Below are 18797 nucleotides of genomic sequence, written 5' to 3'. Positions count from 1 at the left end.
CCTTGGGAAGTGTAACCAATCAGATGGGAGTCAAGAGGAAGAGCTCATCATTTATTGGTCACACACTCCATTCAGCATCAACCGCACTCCCCATTCCCCAATACAGCCGCTTCTGTCCCCATTCCCCTCTTTTTCAAATTTCCTCATCTCAGCCTCAGCCATTCGTCTTTTCCCCCATGCTACCAAACTTAATTTTTTTCTGGTGACAAATCTGAAGATGGACTTTTTCCTCCTGTGTCTTTTTTCAGTGGCAGTGAATAACATAAAGGAGCAGGAGTGCTTCTTTCTGAAAATGAATCAAAGCGTTGGGTCTCCAGCTCCATTACTACATTACTAGAGGACTCCGAGTTGGTGATGGCTGCCAAATGCGGAGGTTGGAGTCTGTATATCTGCCAGCACAGTGACTCCTACGGTGCTTTCTATGACAGCGAGGCTATATGGCAGCTTCATAAGTAAGAGCAGTGTGATACTTGTCTCAGTGAGGGCTTGTTGTTCTGCTAGCTGTTGGACTCACTTGCACGCAGGCTGGTGCGTAGGATAAGGACAACCGGGATGGCCATGTCAGGCTGTTGGCCTTTTCTTCTGCAATCTGATGTGTAGGAGGAAATCCAAATACACACCCACAAAGATGCACAAACAAGCACACACAAGTAAACATCATTCAAATCCTCAATCAAAGGGGCTGAGCGCCGTACATAGTGATAACAAACGACCTTTGATGCCTAAGAGCTAGACAGCACCCAGGTTTAATGTTTATCTTCAGCCAAAGAAATAATAATTAGGAAAAAGAAAAAAAAAAAAACATCAAAAAAACAAACAAACCAAAGGGAAAAAGAACACACACACACACACACACAAAAAATCCTCATTTAAAACAGAATTTTTTTCAAATTCTACTTTAATTGACTTTTTGGCCATGGTTGCAAAACAAGCAATCAAACACTGAGTCTGTGTCTGTGACTGTGTCTGTGTGCGTCTGTGTGACAGTATAAAATAATTGCCAGTCAAAATATTTCAGTAAAAATTGAATATCTCTAATCAGTACCATCCTGTTCAAAATCTGAGGAAGAAATGGCCAAAGAAATGTCAAATCTAGCCTTTGTCATTATTACCAGAAAAACGATTCCTCTGCATATCTCTGTCACTTATAATTTGGTGGACATAGTCCACAATATTTGTGCCATAAAAGCCAATTATTTGTTACATGTGTAGTTAAACCACACTGCCTGAGGCTATATTGGCACTTAGGGGACTCAGCAGAGCTCTAGTTTAATATCAATCTAAGCTTAGTATCAGACAGAAAAACTAGGGGAAAAAAATAAATGCTTTCTGAACGTTGAATCCCTTCAAAAACTAAAGTGTCTATGACATACAAATAATTTTTTCAGACCGTCAAGCACGCACACACAGCTGAGGTGTCCAATTCAACGTGACACTCAATGCAAGAAGGGAAAACACTGCATCACAGTATCGTATAGAGAAGAACGCACATCCAAGTACACTGCGCAAACAGTTTCCCTCTTTAGGCAGTAGGTATTAAATTCCATATTGAAACTGTCACCTGCTCCCTCTACACAAAGTTGACAGCGGGTGAAATACATCCCTGTGAGTAAGATTTAATGCAGCACTCAGGGCACAGATTACTGTGTATCCTTCTATCCTCTCAATTAAGCAAATCACACCCCTCCCCCCTCTCCTTCTGTCTTCCCTTCTATCTCATATCCTTCCTCCCAATATTTCCTTCAAAAACCCCCACAGCTTGTTGTTGTCTTGTCACATGAAAACACATATCCTTAAGGGCAGCATCTGCAAAGGTTCCTTTTAGATAAATAAAGACAGACTGAATTCAAGAGAAAGGATAGGCCTAATGAATAGGACTGACAGATGACAGAGTGAAACCAAGGAGGAGGAGACTGGGAAGGGGGTCGGTTGGGAGGACGAGGTATTGCTTGTATGATCTGGGGAGGGATGCAGCCGTTGGGGCAACAGAGGGACTGAAAAAGGAACAGCACAGAAGAAGACAGGAGAGGCCCTGCTGCCTACTCTTGACCTCTGAAACTGGGTTAAGAGGTCAGATACTGTATGGGGGTCAGATAACAGTCCCTCCACACTTCTGCTTGCAAAGTCTCCAACTCCTGTGGTACAGAGATCTATAAATACTGCGTGCTATCAGCAGTACGGTTTTACTGTGCTCTGTCCCTCGGCCCTGCCCCACATGCAGATCATACCACGACTCCTAGAAAACGCAACTGCTGAGGCCCATAAGATGTACTCAGTGGGAAAAAAAAAAACCAAAAAACAACCCTATTGATCTGTGAGCCACACAACAGTTTTTGTGTTTCTGGCACGATGCTGAACAGCATGAGCACTGATTGCTCTCAGCTGACAATGTCACACACTTAATAACGTGGATACAGTCACAAACAAATGCAACTTAAAGTCGCCAAGTATTAGGTTTTGTCCCTGGCAGGAAGGTCAGCCACATTGGGGATAAAAGCATTGAGATATGAAAGAAGTGGAATTCAACTGCAGATAAAAGTAGCAGAGGGAAACTTGTGCTTCTGTTTGAAACACCATTTATTAACCAAACACAGGTCTAAGGAGGTATGTCAGTGTGTGTGGGTGTAGAAATGAGACAATGAGCGAGTGGTGAAGAAAAAGAGGGAAAGGGGGTTTGGCTTTTCTGGTGAGAACAGGTGGGGCTCTGTGTGACAACATGTCCCCTCCCACTCTTTCCTAAGGGGACACAGATGATGGCTGCTTTGGGAAGTAATTCATCTGTATATCCAAAAAAAAAAAAAAAAAAAAAAAAAAAAAGCTTTTATGTAACATAATTGACACATGAAGCCTCCCTGTACACACAGGAGGATTTATTGCGCAGTGATAGTGTATTTGTTCGTGGGTGCTTGGAGACTCACCAGTGAGGTTTGTTCGTGCACTGTAGGACCCAAGGTATTGGCCGTCTGTGTTGGGTGTGTAACACTCAAACAGGCCCTGGTCGTTGGCCTGCACTTTGGTGATGTGGAGCACAGCAGAGTCACGGCTCAACCTCTCCACAAAGATTTCTTTGCTGTTCACCCTCTGGGAATACACGGCGTAGGCATAGTTTGGCTGGGCCGTGCTGACAATGCGGATCTCTCGGTCCGGTGCCAATGCCAGGTACATTGACCACTCAAAGTCCTGCTCCAACCCCTCTTTGTAGCCCGTCACGTTGCACCAGATGGTCACGTGGGAGCCCTCGGTCCGTACCAGCGGTCCACTCTGCACCGTTACCACTCTCTGAGCCACGGCAACACCGGCTACAGATGGAGAAAGCAAAAGAGACAAGACAGAAACAGAGACAAGTAAGAGCCAACCACTGCTTTTTAAATATGAGGCATGAGCTGAATTTATGTATCCAGCACGGGTACCATTGCATTGCACACAAATGCAGTTAAGCACCCTGTAGAGAGGTTACTGAAGGTGAGGTGAGCATTTACAAACATTTACACTCAGTGCGCACACTGTTCTTGAACGCCAATCACATTAAACATTCACAGTTGCTCTTTAACAGCCATCATCCAATCACGCTCACTGTTGTAACACACATCATGGTAACCCGTCAGCACAAGGACAGCACTGCAGCTGTACTACACTGAGGTGAAAGGCAGCCATCTGGGATTTAAGTGAGAGGTCAGTGTGCGCTGGTAAAACACAAGTCAGCTGTGCATTTGAGTGTGTAAAGCTGTTTTTGAGATGGATAATAAAAGACTGTTTTGCCTGACAAATCAGCTGGGCAGATTTATATTAGCACTTTGTGCCGTCATGCTAGTGTTAGCAAATATGGCTTCAATGTAATAGGACTTTTTTTTTTTTTTTTTTTTTTTATAAACCAAAGCATTCGTTGAATGGTATGCAACAATGTTAAAAATGCTAAGTGATGTATCAAACACCACCGTGTCCCAGGCCAGACATACAAATGCGTATGTTTGTACCAAAGCTGCCTAAAAGAATCCAATGAGACTGCAGAACACTTTTTTTTTGCAAAATGTGTGCCTGAGAGGAATAAATAAACTTATCCCATCCCGTGTTCTCATTTAAACAAAAAGTGGAGTCAGCTGACTGAGAAATGAACTATGTGCTGGGCATTGTGACAAACAGAGCTGATTGCAGTGATAATCCCATTGAGAAGACTGATTACTGTTCTATATAGTGCTTTGTAGCCTATATTTAGGGTAACCAACATATGTGAAATATGCCTGAAGCCACTGCATGCAGACAGACAGACAGACACACACAATAAACAGACACAGAGCATTCACCATTGAGGGAACAACTACAAACATCCCTCTCACTGGGGCCGGAGACAACAGAGCACTTACACATGCCTCCCCTCCCCAAATCCAGACAGAGTGACAAGTACACTGTTTCCTGTCTGCACAAGCAACTGGGGATTGCAGCTGGGTTTGTGTGTGTGTGCGCATGTGTGCATGTGTGTGCGCAAGAAAGTCTGTAAGAGGCTGTGTCTGTAGGCACAATGCTTGGCATTAATAATTCACCAGAACAGCTTTTTAACTTCAACATCCTTTTTCCTTTCATAGTAACTTTCTCTCACACTTCCACTACACCCCCGCATTTCATTCACCGTTATAATTTGAGCCCATTTACGCCTGTGTATGTGTGTCCATGCGCAAACACGCATGAGTCTGCATGTGTGTATTACAATAAAAGGTTATCTCGCAGAAAAATGAAGTCACCTTGCAGATTGTGCTCAGTGAAATGGCAAAATGGAGCTAAATGGGAGGAAGGTTCCACACTTATTTTGCTGCTTGTACATACATTAATGAATGTGGCTGCACGCATGTGTGCAAACATGCATATGTGTCTGTATTGATCGTGCATCTTTTTCCCCCTCCTGAGATTAGCGTGTCGGGTCTTTGTCTATTGCTTGGTTTTCCAAAAACATGTTCATTTGATGAGCTGATAAAATCTCAGCAAATCTCTGATGTACAATCCCACGCTTCAACTGTACAACAAAGAGAAAACAGATTAAAATAATCATTCCTTATGCCTTGATGTCTCCTAAATGACCCCCATTCGCCTAATCAAGACTTAAATGCTTAAACTTTACAAACAAAAGTTTCCTTTGGAAAAAGACTTTAGTTCACTAATTCTGTTTGTGAAGAATTGAAAAAAAAAATAAAAAAAATTATGTAGCGCTCACTGTAATGGCACTTAATCCTGCTAGATTAAGAATGTTTTGAGACCTGAGATAATTATCTGATCAAATTACTGAACTAAATCTAAATATAACTATATAACACACGTCTTCCCAGCTGCATATCCTGCCACAGTGCTGCATAACTCGAGGCCATCATCCGTGAAAACATTTGACATTTAAAAAGTTAACATAGGATATCACTTCCGCAGAAAGACTTTGGTAAAGGGTGCTGACTAAATCTGCGCTGGGTAAGAGAGGCAACCATCTATTCTGACTCAGACCCTGTTCCTTGCTAATCTGGCGGCAGCCAGTCTACCCACATCCAGCTCTGATCAGCTCAAAGCCGTAGCGCTGCATCACTGCTTCTCATGTTCCAGCAACTCATCCTGAACTGCTAGAAACATATTACTCAGACGCTCCACCCCCCCCAAAAAAAAAAGCCTGACTACTCATATGATGGTGCACTAAGAGCTTTCCTCCACTCGCCTGTCTCCTGTCCTGTCATCCTCCTGAAACGAGCTGCCTCCTTTTTTCTGATTACTCTCATTCCCTTCCACCACGTTTCACCCATCATCAGTTCTTCCCTTCGTCCTGCCCCTCCAGTCTGTCTCTCTCCCTTTCCCTCTGCATATTCCTGTCTGTTCTATGTGCCTCGCGGTTCTCTGCATCTTTTCAGGCAGGATTTAAGCAGCTCTGCGAAACTTCAAAGTGCCCATCGCTCTGCAGGCTGTTTAGAAAGGCTGACAATGACATACCAAACCCTCCAGACCTTTAACTGATCACTGTATTCCACAACCCCTTCCACATTAATCCTGCACCCGAAACCTCCCCTACTTCCTCACCTTTGGTGGTGCTGCATAGATCACCGGGTGCCGGTATTTTGCGCCAAAAGGCCTCAGATTTTCTATCATTAAGACTCATCTCCATCTCTGCAGAGTGTGCATGACTTCCCACTCCTTTCTTTGTTCCCACCCCGACTCTCCTCTGGCTTATCTCTCAACTTCGCTACTTCGGTTAGCTTTTCACACGGCAAGTTGACTGGATGCAGGAAACATGTGTCCCATGTCGGATGACGTCAAATGATCATGGACAAGCTGTCCAACTGACCTTGCTGGTCCATATGAAGCAATGCAAGCACTGACACAAGCGCACACACACGCACACACAAAGAGAGAGAGAGAGAGAGAGAGAGAGAGAAAGCTGCAAAGAGGATTATGCTAAGTGGAGGGGGGTTAAACACTAATCCAATCATTTGCGGCCTGTGTCTTATTCTCAGTGGAAACAGCAGCTAGGCCAATAGCATTCACACTTATACTCTCATCATCACTCTTCTATGACAAATGGTAATTGTATACCTAGAAAGGTGTATGATCAAAGACAGTGCAGTGGGTAACTAATGCAGAGGTTATTCATACGAGGTGAACATGTCCGATCAAGACGAACAGCTCAGTACCTCAAGTATCACTACCAAAACCTTATTGTGTGCATGAATACTGGCATCAGCAGGAGAAATGCAAAAAGAAAAATGGCTGTCTCTCTCCCCCTCTCTCTCTCCGTGTCTCGCTATGTCGTACAACATAAAAGCTGTCTCTGAAAATAATGCTTCTTGTCATCTTCAACATGAGTGACATTATATGATGAACACACTTCTTTGTACAGCCATACTCTTCCTTTGTGCCGCTGTTCTGTGCATGTACAGAGTGATCGTGCCTTTTAGGTCAAATAGGAAAAAAAGAAATATACAGATACAAAACACACTCGCAGGCACACACGCCCTCAAACGCACAGACTAAAATGGAAGCAAAACAATGTCTAGAGTTTGTTGCCATGGGTGTGATGCAAAGTCACTGAAGGAAAATGATAAAAGAAGTGTGGAAGGTTTGGCATTATTTACTTACTAACTTTAAAATTATTCCATTTGAATAATGTCACTTTTAAAGGCTCCCCTATCTTGCTGTGGGCGACACGGTCCCAAACATTGGGGAAAACATTTTCATAAAATTTTTTCACAAGAAATTACGGTTTCTCTGGGCTTTTCTCGTTGGTTTCAAGTGGATATGGCTCAGCTGCGGCAAAAAAAAAAAAAAAAAAAACAAAAAAACAGCTGATGTCAGAAAAGGTGGTTGTCAACACCTCACTCCCTGTAACGACTGGAAAAGCGGCGCCTAGCTCCACTGCGTTACTGGCTGTTCGGGAAAGGTCTCTGCCAGTCACTGTGGGAAGAACCATCAGTGCTTGCTTCCTCTACATAAAACAAGCTCATGAAGCATGATGCACTATCAAGGCCCACCCTAGCTCAAGGCACCTTTCAATCCAGCTGGAGCTACCAGAGTAACTATCTCCTCTGACAAGCTTCTTGGAATAGTCCACGAGCAACAATATGAATGAAAGATTGAACTTTAAAACTAATAAATCTACCTGGACCAATCAGTGCCTAGGGACAGAACAATTTGGGGGGGTTGTTTGCTTATGTTGTAAAGTCAAACTACTAATCCTAATAGTTTCTTAAAATGTATAACTTGTTATTTTATAATTAAAAATAGAGAGAAATATGTTAAAGATCGAGGTTTTCTGGATTTTCGAAAAAGGATTTCTTCTAGATAAATGTAGTTTGAGCCTTTTATTTTGTATTGTTTAGGACTAATGGTGTGAAAGAATAGCAGCAGTAAAACTTAACTACAAACTCTGAGGGAAGGTTGAGGAGTCATGGAACTCAAGTAACCACAACCAGTGAAAGCTGAATTAATTATGAAGACAGTTGGGCCCAGTCAATGTCCCACCTACCCAAGGGAGGTTGAGACTCATCCGACAGATCTGAAATCTTGTGAAGACTGTCAGACTTTGATGGAGCGACGAGGACTGCATGGTAAGAGAAAAGAGGAAAAGGGACGGAGCCAAAGAGAAAATGAAAACTGGCTGCAGGGTGCTAGCACCCAAAAAAAAAAAAAAAACATGCTGACTTATGAGCTGCTGATATACTGTATGTATCACACAGAGAATTAAACTCTGGAGAGAGACGACAAACATGAGTTTCTTTTCCCTGTCACACTCTTCAAGCAATGGTTAACAGTTTTCCAGAATCATTCTGCATCTTTCTCCCTCAAGGCCAAAAAGAAAAAAAAAGTATTTGATCCCGTTAAGATCATCACCAGAGAAAGCAAAAGTGCGAGAGAGGCACAAAGATTTAGAGTTATAGGACGAGCAGAAGGAAAAAGATGAGAGTACTAGAAAGTGGAGACATTTTCTTGTAATGGAAATATTAACATTTAGAGAGGATATGTTCATGGTACAATTTAAATTGGGGCAATTCCAGAAATTGTACAACAAAATAAACCTTTTACACTGATGTGAAGGTGAAGAAGTGAATTTGTGCTTTGGTGGACAGAGGGATGGAATACAACTGTGTTGTGAGAAAAAGAGTAAATTCACATACGCAAAACTTCTTCATCCTACTAAAAACCATCTAATGGACCAAGGAGAATCTACGCTCCTCCTTCCACATCGCACAATCTTGGCTCTTTGATTGATGGGCTCCAGGCAGCACAAAACATTACAATTTCGGCCTTTTTCCTCCTCTCATTCTTTTCCCACTCCCCACTGAGATAATTGTGCCCCTTGTCAGAATGTGAAAATTGGTGTAGCATGGTTGTCATTAATAACCTCTGACCTTTTTGTTAAAGCCTCAAACACATCCCTTATCCACTGCCCCGTTTATTAAGAAGAATATTCCAAAGACGGATTAGTTATATTACATATTTCTGTGGAAGCTAAAGGATCCTCACTGCTGCAAGCAATTCAATCAGACGGTAAATAGGTGTGACATTGTGTGCATGCGCGCGTGTGTGTGTCAGGAAAATTCAGCAAGAATGGCCGAGACTGAGTGTTCTAACTTCCATTAGCGGGCCAGTCAGACATACCAGCAGGCCGTTCTAACAGCTGACAAACACTTACAACAACTACCCATTACACCCACTCAGCTTCAATCTGACGAGAAACAGGAGAGTACGGATGTGATCATACAGTGGGAGGATGAAGTGGATATATTGTATGTCATTGGACGGCTCAAGTAAAGAGAGGCCAGTAATGCTAGTGTTACAGATGCATGGTTTATACAGTATGATGTGTGCTGTTGCAAGGAGGGGCCAATTCTCTAAGTGTGTGTTGTGGAGGAGACTCCCTATCAAACGTTTCAGCTGAAGGGTAGGAAACCAAACATACTATACATGTATAGGGTATGAACACAATTCATATTCATGCTCCCTCCAAGACTCATTCTATCTCCACCTGGAGTTCTTTTTTTACCCCCACAACTGGGACATTTTTAAAGAACTAGTTACACAATTAGGGAAATGTATCTTATTCAATTTCTTGCCAAAATTAGATTGATACACTTTCATGAGAATTTGATACGCATAAGGCTTGAGCCAGCAGTTGATTAAGTTAGTAGGTGAGTTTAGAATAGCTGGAAATGGGGAGAGACAGAGCTTAGCGTGGTTCTGCAAAAGTCCACTTACAAGGTAAATCTATTGAAATAGCACGGTATCTTATAAACTATACATTTCACGAAGAGATACGCGTGTTGTGAACTTCTCCCTGTCATTACTTACAGGGAAAATAAACGTTATAGAACTACCCTGTAATTCCTGTCTCGGTGAGAAACTAAACCGTTTCCATTTTTGTGACTCAGATCCAAACAAGGCTCGAGACACCTTGTTACACCTGGGTCATGTTGTCCTCTGTATTCACTGTTAACTAGTCCTAATTTATGCCCCCCTTGAGCTATAATAGTCAGCAGCCCACCTGCACTGCTGCTCATAACAGCTGGTCAGCCAAGGATTATAACAATAGGGGTTTCAACACTAGTTTAATTCTTCTGTGTCAATTCGATACTCTACACAGTAGGAGGCTGTAGCCACAAGGCTATAAATGTAAAGTAAGTGTGGAGGCTATACATGCTGAGCAGAAATGAGATTGGTCCGCGCAGGCTGATTCATAATTTCTGCTTCCCACTTCCAGAGGCTGTAGTATTTGTCGATTGTGTCAACAACACAGAGCAGATCATAATCTATCCACCCCTGCTGAACGGCTGCCTCTTCATCCTTCCTCCTACACCCTCAGCCACTTTGACTTCCTGCGGTTGGACTGAGATGTAATAGCTTTTGAATGTTACCGTTTCACGACGAACGATCATTTCTAAACACATAATCAGCAGCAAATCCCGCTCATCCTTTTAAACAACATTTTCACCAAACATTTTCAATCAAAATTCTCATTAGCGATGTCAAGCAAATCGTTTTACTCCTCCTCTTCATCTTGCAAAGCTGCTGTTTCAATGCTGTGCTGCTTTATCGAACTGTCCCTCAGCACAGAGGTAAACGTGATTACTTTAAAGGTTTGTAAGAGAAAGATTATGTGGCCCTGCTGCACGTGTCAACAAAGAGAGCTCGTGCAGAGATATAACTCTGTTACAACACCATTTTCACAGCTTCAGCACATGAAGTCTTATAAATATGCTTAAAACCTAATTATTGCAGCTGGGTAATGATATCTCTCTCTCTGGTGCTCTAAAATGCCGCACTAAACAATGTAGGGTGTGGGCTCAAATTATGGGACCAAATGGCCATCATAGGCCAACTAGTGCCTGGCTTAAGCTTTTCATTTACAGACATAAACATCACATTTCACTTTTATGAATATAAAAGGATAGGACATTTTGGGTCAGTATATTGTGGAAGAAAACATTACTTTCACTCAACCCAGTAGTTACAATGCAAGCCCTCAATCAATACTTTGACTTTGATCTTGGGAAAAAGAAACCCAAGTATTGTACGAAGGAAGTAATTAAACCCTCCATCATTTTCCTAAGATGCTAATGCCAACTTGCTTTGAAATCCAACTTCATAAATGAATGGAGGCAATTTTCGAAGCTGCATTGCGCAACTATTTTGCTTCTACTATACTGAGACATGACTTGTCTAAGTATGTCTAATTAATTATATGAGTGCGCAAATAATGTTGCAAAACGCTGCAAATTTCGCCTCGCATAATGAAAAAACGTTAGCGTGTGTGTGACGAGCAGCACTTGGAAGACCGTCTGTAGCCCACAGGAGTCAACCTTTCATTGGAAATATGGCCGTAATCAGCTCTACTGTTCATGGCAGTGGGGGAGACAGAAACCAGGCACAGGGAGAGTCAGACCAGTTGTTGGACACACACGCACGCACACACCATTAAGCGCCTCCATTTACTCCGTTTGCCAGACCCATTTACTCTATATGGACACCTGCTACCCAGCTAACCTCATCTCCCCAACCCCCAAGCCAAAGCCATATGACCCCCCCAACCACGCCTTCCCCCAAACACACACATCCCCCACTCTGTCTGAATGACAAAGGAGCATGGTCTTAAGTCTGCTCCACACAAACCTTTCACACACACAGATAAAGCAAACAAAAAGTCCAGTCCATTACATCCTTTAGTGAGCAACCGTTACAGCACAGTCAACCGAATGGTTGTGTTAACTCTGAAAAAACAAACAAACAAACAAAAAAATCCATCCCACTTATCTTCGGTCATTTTCCATCTTGTGCTTGTGGACAAATTAAGCCTGACAGCTGCATCTATTTTATGCACAGTGGTTGTCTTTTTTTTGTATGACTGGCAGCTTGCTATCACTTCCCACATTTGTGCATTAAGCTACAGTTTGGAAAGGAAACTAATTAACTATTAATTAGCCTACTTCAAACAGACTTTTTCTTCCATTGTCAGTCGTTTTGCCTTTCGGGCAGAAAAAGACATGTTTGTAAATTCATGCATTTATGTATAAGCAGTTAAGACACACAAAACACACACACGCACATATGCATCTCTTTGGTTTTAGGTGTAAAGCGGCAAACAAGCACATTAACAGAACATAATGGCAAAGTGAGTGAAGTGCTCTTCATCATTATGTAAGAGGATTTTTCAAAAGGGGGGTGGGGGGGGGGTATCTGCATGGAAACATTTATTCATGAGTCCACATGCATCTTTAAACATGCACACCACCAATGAATATGGATTGGTGGTGTGCAGGTGGGGACCAGTCGCCATAGTTACAGTGCCTGGTGTGTATCTCACCGGCGTAGGATCTATTCAGGTTGAGGATCAAGCAGGGGAGTGTGGTTACACTGAAGGAAAAACGACTCTGGTGCATCAGTGATTTTATGTGTGTGTGTGTGTGTGTGTGGAGGAGTGAAGTGGTATCCTCTTGTTGGTCAGCCATCATCACTCCCAACAGAGACCAGCAGAGGAGGGAGGAGCACTCAACTGGAAGATGGCTGGGGGGGTTGGAGGTGATCTGGTATACTGGGAACAGAGAGGTGCTCATGAATGGTCTGATGCAAATATGGCTCTGAAACACACGTTCTTCCTTTGACACTGCAAGGAAGATGAAAATATCTGGCTTCAATCAGTTGAGGGCAGTTTTTTTTTTTAATTAGTGTACTTTGAAGAGGCAGGTTGGGCACATATTGTTTAGGAAAGAGTGGGGGAGGAAGGTCAGGGGCTATTCACTGGAGGAGGGAGAAGAGACAGCTGGAGTACCTTTAAAGTGTGTGAGTGAGACGAAGCAGCAATCCACGCAAATCAACCCTAAAGAACACTTGCCAACAGTTGACGAACTAAACAGCGAAAGGGCCATTCCTGGGTAGTTATCACAAAATAAGGAGATAACATTTGAGGCATGAAGAGATATGCAGGCACAGACATGTGATTCTGTCAGAGTTGTGATGTGGGGAAGTCCTGACTGTCATCCAGAGGTGCTGTTGGAGTCTCAAAAACAAAACAGACACTACTTATGCTCCGTTTCCGGCTTCACTCACTTTTCCGATTACAATGGCAGGAAAGAAGTCTCCCCCAAGAACTTTGTTTCACGTCACACAATCAATCATCTCTCCATGTAGACGAGGCAGAGACTAAAACAGATCTGGGTCGCGAAGGGGGGAGGTTTGACGTTCAAAAAAAGTAAAACGGACACTGTCGCTGAGGACTAGCTGTGATTATCCACAGTTAACTTTGGCTTTTGATTCATTGCTTAGTTGGAAACAAAGTTCAGCCAGTTCAATTCCAACTTGTACTTGATCTCATCTGAAAGCACCGCGGGAGGAAAAGCTGTTGTATGGCCTCACGCTAATCTTTTACCTGTGAAAAGCAGGGAACTGGATGGCAGGAGACAGTGGTGCTGCAGTAAAACTGCAGTCATAGCTGGGTGTGAGTTTCTGAAGCCCACTGTGATGTCTGTATTACCGGGCAATTACTTGCTCTGTTTTTCGTACACTCTAGTAACCATTATTTGACTTGTTTGAGCACAAATAACGCACTCATTTAAAGCAGTGACCTATTCTTCATATCCACTTCTATGGCTCATAAGACATCTCCATCCTCACCAACAGTGGAGTGCTGACCTGCAGATGACCCTGTTTACAGTATGCATTCCTGCTTTAATGAATATTTACTGGAACCTCACCACACACTTGGTGATTGATCGCCAAGCTTTGTTTTTGCTTTTCCATTGTCTTTCTCTGTCAGTTATGTGAACAGCCTTATGATACGAAAAAGACAATTACAAAATGGGCGTCATGTTGATGGTATACACAAAGGCGTAGGTCTAATGCTTATCATGCAAACAATGTCTGCGTGGAACTACAGAATACAGCGAGCACAGAAAATAAGGGGAGCAAACAACCCGCAGTCAGGCAGCTGCAGAAGCCCATATTTCCCTCAACAGAGAGAAGTAGGTCCCCTGTTTCTGGTGACAACAACAGACAAACAAAGAGAGACAAAACTTGGGACAATCACATGCAGGCAGACACACACACAAACCAAACTTTTCTCTTGCATACGCATAGAAGAGTTACACAAACAGCATGGCAGCAAGTTGCTGCATTTTGCTTCCCTGTCTAGACAGCATTCTGTCTTGTGGCAGCTGAGCATTACAAACACGTGGAAAGCATTCCCAGAAAGGTAACATCTGAAGCAAAAATTCCCAGCAAGGGGATGCATGGCTGGACCACATGCAACTTGAAAAATCCATGCCATTTCAGGTCGGGGGGGGGGGCTTCCAGCTGTCACTTTAATTTGGGACAGAGGAGAGGCTGGGTGGTTCTCGGGAGCGGCGCTGCAAACTTTGAATTGTGACAAAGTTTGAAATGCCTCTGAGCTGACTACAACATTCCCATAAACATACAAGGTTGAAGAGAAAATATATGAGCCTGTTAACTAACTACATTTGACATATACTCTGTTTCCCCACTTTACAGCTTCCATGTAGTCAAATGTTTTCATTGAAATGACTCGATTTAATCAGGAGAAACCCAACTTTTCTTAATTTCAAAAACTGAATGCCATTCAATAAAGCTCTATGCAGTTACTTATGAGTCAATTCCATACACAATATTTCTAATTTCTTTCACCATTAACTATAATTTTGTTTAATATAACGCAATGCACACTTTTTAATGAGTTTGTCTGAAATGGAAAATTGGATAATTCAAAGCCTAACCTCTCAAGCATTTGTGACAATTGTCACTGCACCACATGGACAATCAAATCTAAGTGGCTATAACTGCCGCCCTTCCAATGTTGCATAAAGGTTTAGGAAAAAAAAGGGCACATCAGTTGTGTCTAAAATGGAAATGAGCTCTTAAGTACCTTTATGTTGTTTGATTGGGGCAATTATGCAGGGTGTGCTTTATACTCTGCCTGCTGATAAGCACCAAGTTTGACAGCGTTGGGACGAACACCGAATAAATTTTCTCTTTTCAATCAATAGCACTGTAATGAGGCAGGATAAGACGATACTGTTTCGCATTCTCTTCTGACTTGAAACAGCTAATCAAAAATAGTATCAAAAAAACTTACCAAAAGATAAAGAAACAAGCAAACATCTACCCACACAGGAGAGTGAAAAGAAACGGAGGTGGATGAAGGGAAAATAAGATGCTGAGGGAACATCAGGCTTTTTCAAGTTTTACTCACACGGCTGAAGTAACGAATACAATACATTCCTGCTAACTGTTCTCTAAAATACAGTGTTTCAACTTTGTGATGGTAGCGTCATTACTTCTCCAGTAACTCAGGGATTTTCGTGCATTACTCAAGGAAGGCTTAATTTGTGTCTCCCCTCATGTTTGCGGTGCATTTTCTCATTTCAATTTAACCGAATATCCATGGTCGTGCAGTAATGCGGTTAGAACTGATTTGAAATGATAATATAAAAATGCAAACATGAGTTTGCCAATAGATTTTATCCAATACACTCTAGAGATAGAAATGAAAATCAGTAAAACAGAAGCAAATATTATGTATACAGAAACTGAAAGGCTTCAGCAGGGTTGGGGTTAGTTAAGAAAATTAGAGGCAGTGCTGTAGAGCGGTATGCTAATTCACTGCCTCAGCACAGTTTTGTTTATATGAAAAGCGTATTATTGCCTTTCTATCCACCAGAATGAACACACACACACACACACACACATATGTATATGTCCTACTGAGCTGCCGGAGTTAATCAAGATATATCAAATATCTATATAAAAGATCCCATTAGGATAGATGCATGAGTAACTGCAGGTAGCAGAAGGTCCATCTTGTCTGACACATAAGATCTTCCTCTGTACAATGTGAAGCTGCTCTGAGACCAGCTGATAAACCGGACCGCTGGCAGCTCATCACAACCCAGCCAAGTGCAGGCTGCTCTGCTGTAAGCCCAGTAAATGGAAAGCGCTCAGGCATTTCACAGTTAGACCAGCCAGCCCCACACATATCACAGTTTCAGTTTACTTATATAAACCCGGGATGTCTTGGATACTTTACGTTGGTGCCCCGTTTCAAACACACTCTTGCATAAACAGAAGCATAACACCGGTGCACCACACTGAATGCGTGGCATCTTTCTCACTCTCTGTGGGAGAGAAGGATGACATCCTGTTTGTAAAGCTAATAAACAGCCTTCAGGCATATCCTTTTATATCCCTTCTATCATATACCCCAACGCTACAAATAACCCCACACACACACACACACACACACACACACACCTGGTTGCAAACTCAGCGGCAAGAATAACACCAATCTAAGATTTGCCTGCCAAAACTGGGTAAGTAGCACCTCAGTATAACACAGCTGTCATATGTAGCTCTTTTTTAAATGATTTTTAACACGTGCCAGTCATCATTAAAACCAGACAGCTCAGCTCATCAGTTCTTAAAAAAAAAAAAAAAAAAGGCACAAATAGACGTTGATCTTGTACAAACATGCCTTTAGGAGAAAAATAAATCAATAGATCATGATATATTGCAATTCATTCTGCTGTTATTCATTTTTAATACACATACACCACAACAGTGCATTACTGAGGCTTAACTGTCCTTCCTGTAGACAGACCAGCCTTTTACTGGGGTGATATGATGGTTTTAGAGAATATTAAGAAGGCAGTTGTGCACAGGTTGGAGTTAGTGTTAAGTACAGCTTAAGATTTGTGCCATATTGCATGGCAGATTAACTCAAGTCCTGTAAAACTTTAAAACTCAACACTTTGGTGAAGAAATATAACGTCACTGATTCCCACCAGTGCTGCCATTTTTAAGGTATGATTTTCTTTTGCTGTTGTGCTAAACAGCTGATGATTGTACGACTGTAACTAATGATTACTATCTATCCAGTAACTCTACCAATTCATTTTTTGATTTCAAAATTTTAACGCTGTCTCAATCATCGAGACATTCACTGTACTGTCAGGGAAGACTCATATGTAGATTATATCAATATTTGAGCCAGACTATTCACCTTAAAAAGTACAATTAACCCCATCTTATATTGAATAAATGTTGGTTATATGCCGTCAACAATACTAATTAAAATGAACAGATTATGATTGATGCCAATGATCCACAGAGACACACATCACACCAAAACCCACTCTTCCTTACACCACCTCATACCATTTCTCATTGACTGCATGATTCATTATTATTGTGCAGTATAAAAAAAACCTCCAGCCTACACTGTGGATAAAAATCTATATTGTGCCTGTGTGCGGCTTCCCCTCACTCTACTGTTTAAATTACACGCCACACTTTCATTGGGAAAACTCAGTCTAATACGGACTCCATCCCAGTGAAAGTGACCTCTGATGCACAGAAAGCGAACGCAGAGCAAGGCGCAGGCTGGTAATCCTCTTGGCCAAGTGGGGGCCTCCAGCAGGCCCACTTCCACCTCACCAACACCACTCACCTCCCCCCTCCTCTGTCCCCCAGCAGTGCTGACAGGCCTCCCAATCCAGGAACAGAAAAGCCATCTGGTGTTTGTTTGGGACAGTTCATAAGCAGGATGCATGTGTGTGTGTCAGCACAGCCGGGCTCGTATGAACGTCTGCATGTTTCACTGAGTGTTAAAGGGTGTGAATGTTTCAACTTTTGTATGTCTGTGAAATCCCATAAATTACAGGTGCGACTGTCTGAGAACTGAACTCAGTGACTTGATCCAGAGGGATGACTTAGTGTACATGAAAGCTGGCTCTGGGTGTCTCACACCCATTGGGTCATACCCTGGGGTGTCATGATGTGTCATCCAAGTGTACATGTGGTCTGTGTGTGTGTGTGTGTGTGTGTGTATATAGCCTAAAACTTGTAAATGTATAAGTGTGGGTTAATTAAAGAGAGTTGACAATAGCAGCCTTTGAACACAGGAGGTCAGACTATACAGGGTTAATCTGTGACTAAAGTCCAAATATCACATTAACCTAGTTCAGTCCACACAAACACAAACACACACACGCATACACACATATCTGTTCATGGGCATCTGCTGTTATTATTGCAGCGATTATCGACACAGCTGACTTCCACCTGACTCATGATGACTAGTAGTTACTCTCCAAACTAACCCATTTAAATTCACAGGTGTGCCGCAACTCCGACCGGGCAGAATTTAATCGACCTCCCTCTCAAAAATGTATATAAAAATAATAAATCATAGTAATAATAATAATAATAATAATAATAATAATGAACAGTGAGTAAAATGTTCACTGCAGAAATGACTTACCGAGCAGCGCACAGGCAAAGAGGAGCGCACCGGCTGCCATTGTGTGTGTGTGTTGCCCCGCAGATTCACTTCCAATATTTCCTTCAGATTTGGGGGGGGGGGGGGGGGGTCTGCGCTGTGGCGTTTAATATGTTACTCTCTGCTTCTGAATAAAGGGGGGGGGGGCAAGTAAAGGAAGAAAAAGCTCAATAAATCCCAGCCGACCCCCCCCCCCCCCTCCAAAAAAAAACACCCCCCCCCCCAAAAAACAAAAATTAATAAATAAATAAAAATATCAGGCAGGTTTTATCCTGAGAGTCAAATCCTCCAGCAGCAGCAGCTCCGGTGGGAGCGGCGGTTTTTCCCGGTGTCCGACTCACCTCTCCGGCGTCCCCCCCTGTTCAATACAGCTCCCCCCGCCCCCTCCTCACACATACACCCCGGTTTACCTCCCCCTTCCCCCCCCACCTCACCTCACCTATCTGCTCTTAAAGCTGGACGTGTGCGGACGCTCAGCCAGACGCCTGGACGACCCAGC

At 42.7% G+C, this 18797-nt stretch overlaps 1 protein-coding gene across 1 annotated transcript in view; it reads right to left on the bottom strand.

The window, feature by feature from the left end:
* Positions 1-18401, bottom strand: part of igsf3 (immunoglobulin superfamily, member 3) — a 62364-nt gene extending 43963 nt beyond the window's left edge. Inside the window, exons 1-2 of the mRNA XM_029529885.1 lie at positions 18281-18401; positions 2919-3299 (exon numbers count right to left, since the gene is read on the bottom strand). Of these exons, the coding sequence (XP_029385745.1) occupies positions 2919-3299; positions 18281-18320 (421 nt within the window). The 5' untranslated portion in view covers positions 18321-18401. The remainder of the gene's footprint in view (positions 1-2918; positions 3300-18280) is intronic.
* Between the last annotated feature and the right edge of the window lie 396 nt (positions 18402-18797).

This window comes from Echeneis naucrates, chromosome 21, assembly GCF_900963305.1.
Source record: "Echeneis naucrates chromosome 21, fEcheNa1.1, whole genome shotgun sequence".
In the NCBI taxonomy this organism is placed as follows: Eukaryota; Metazoa; Chordata; class Actinopteri; order Carangiformes; family Echeneidae; genus Echeneis; species Echeneis naucrates.
The sequence above is the reverse complement of the archived record's forward strand: the minus strand, read 5'-3'. Positions and strand labels throughout refer to the sequence as shown.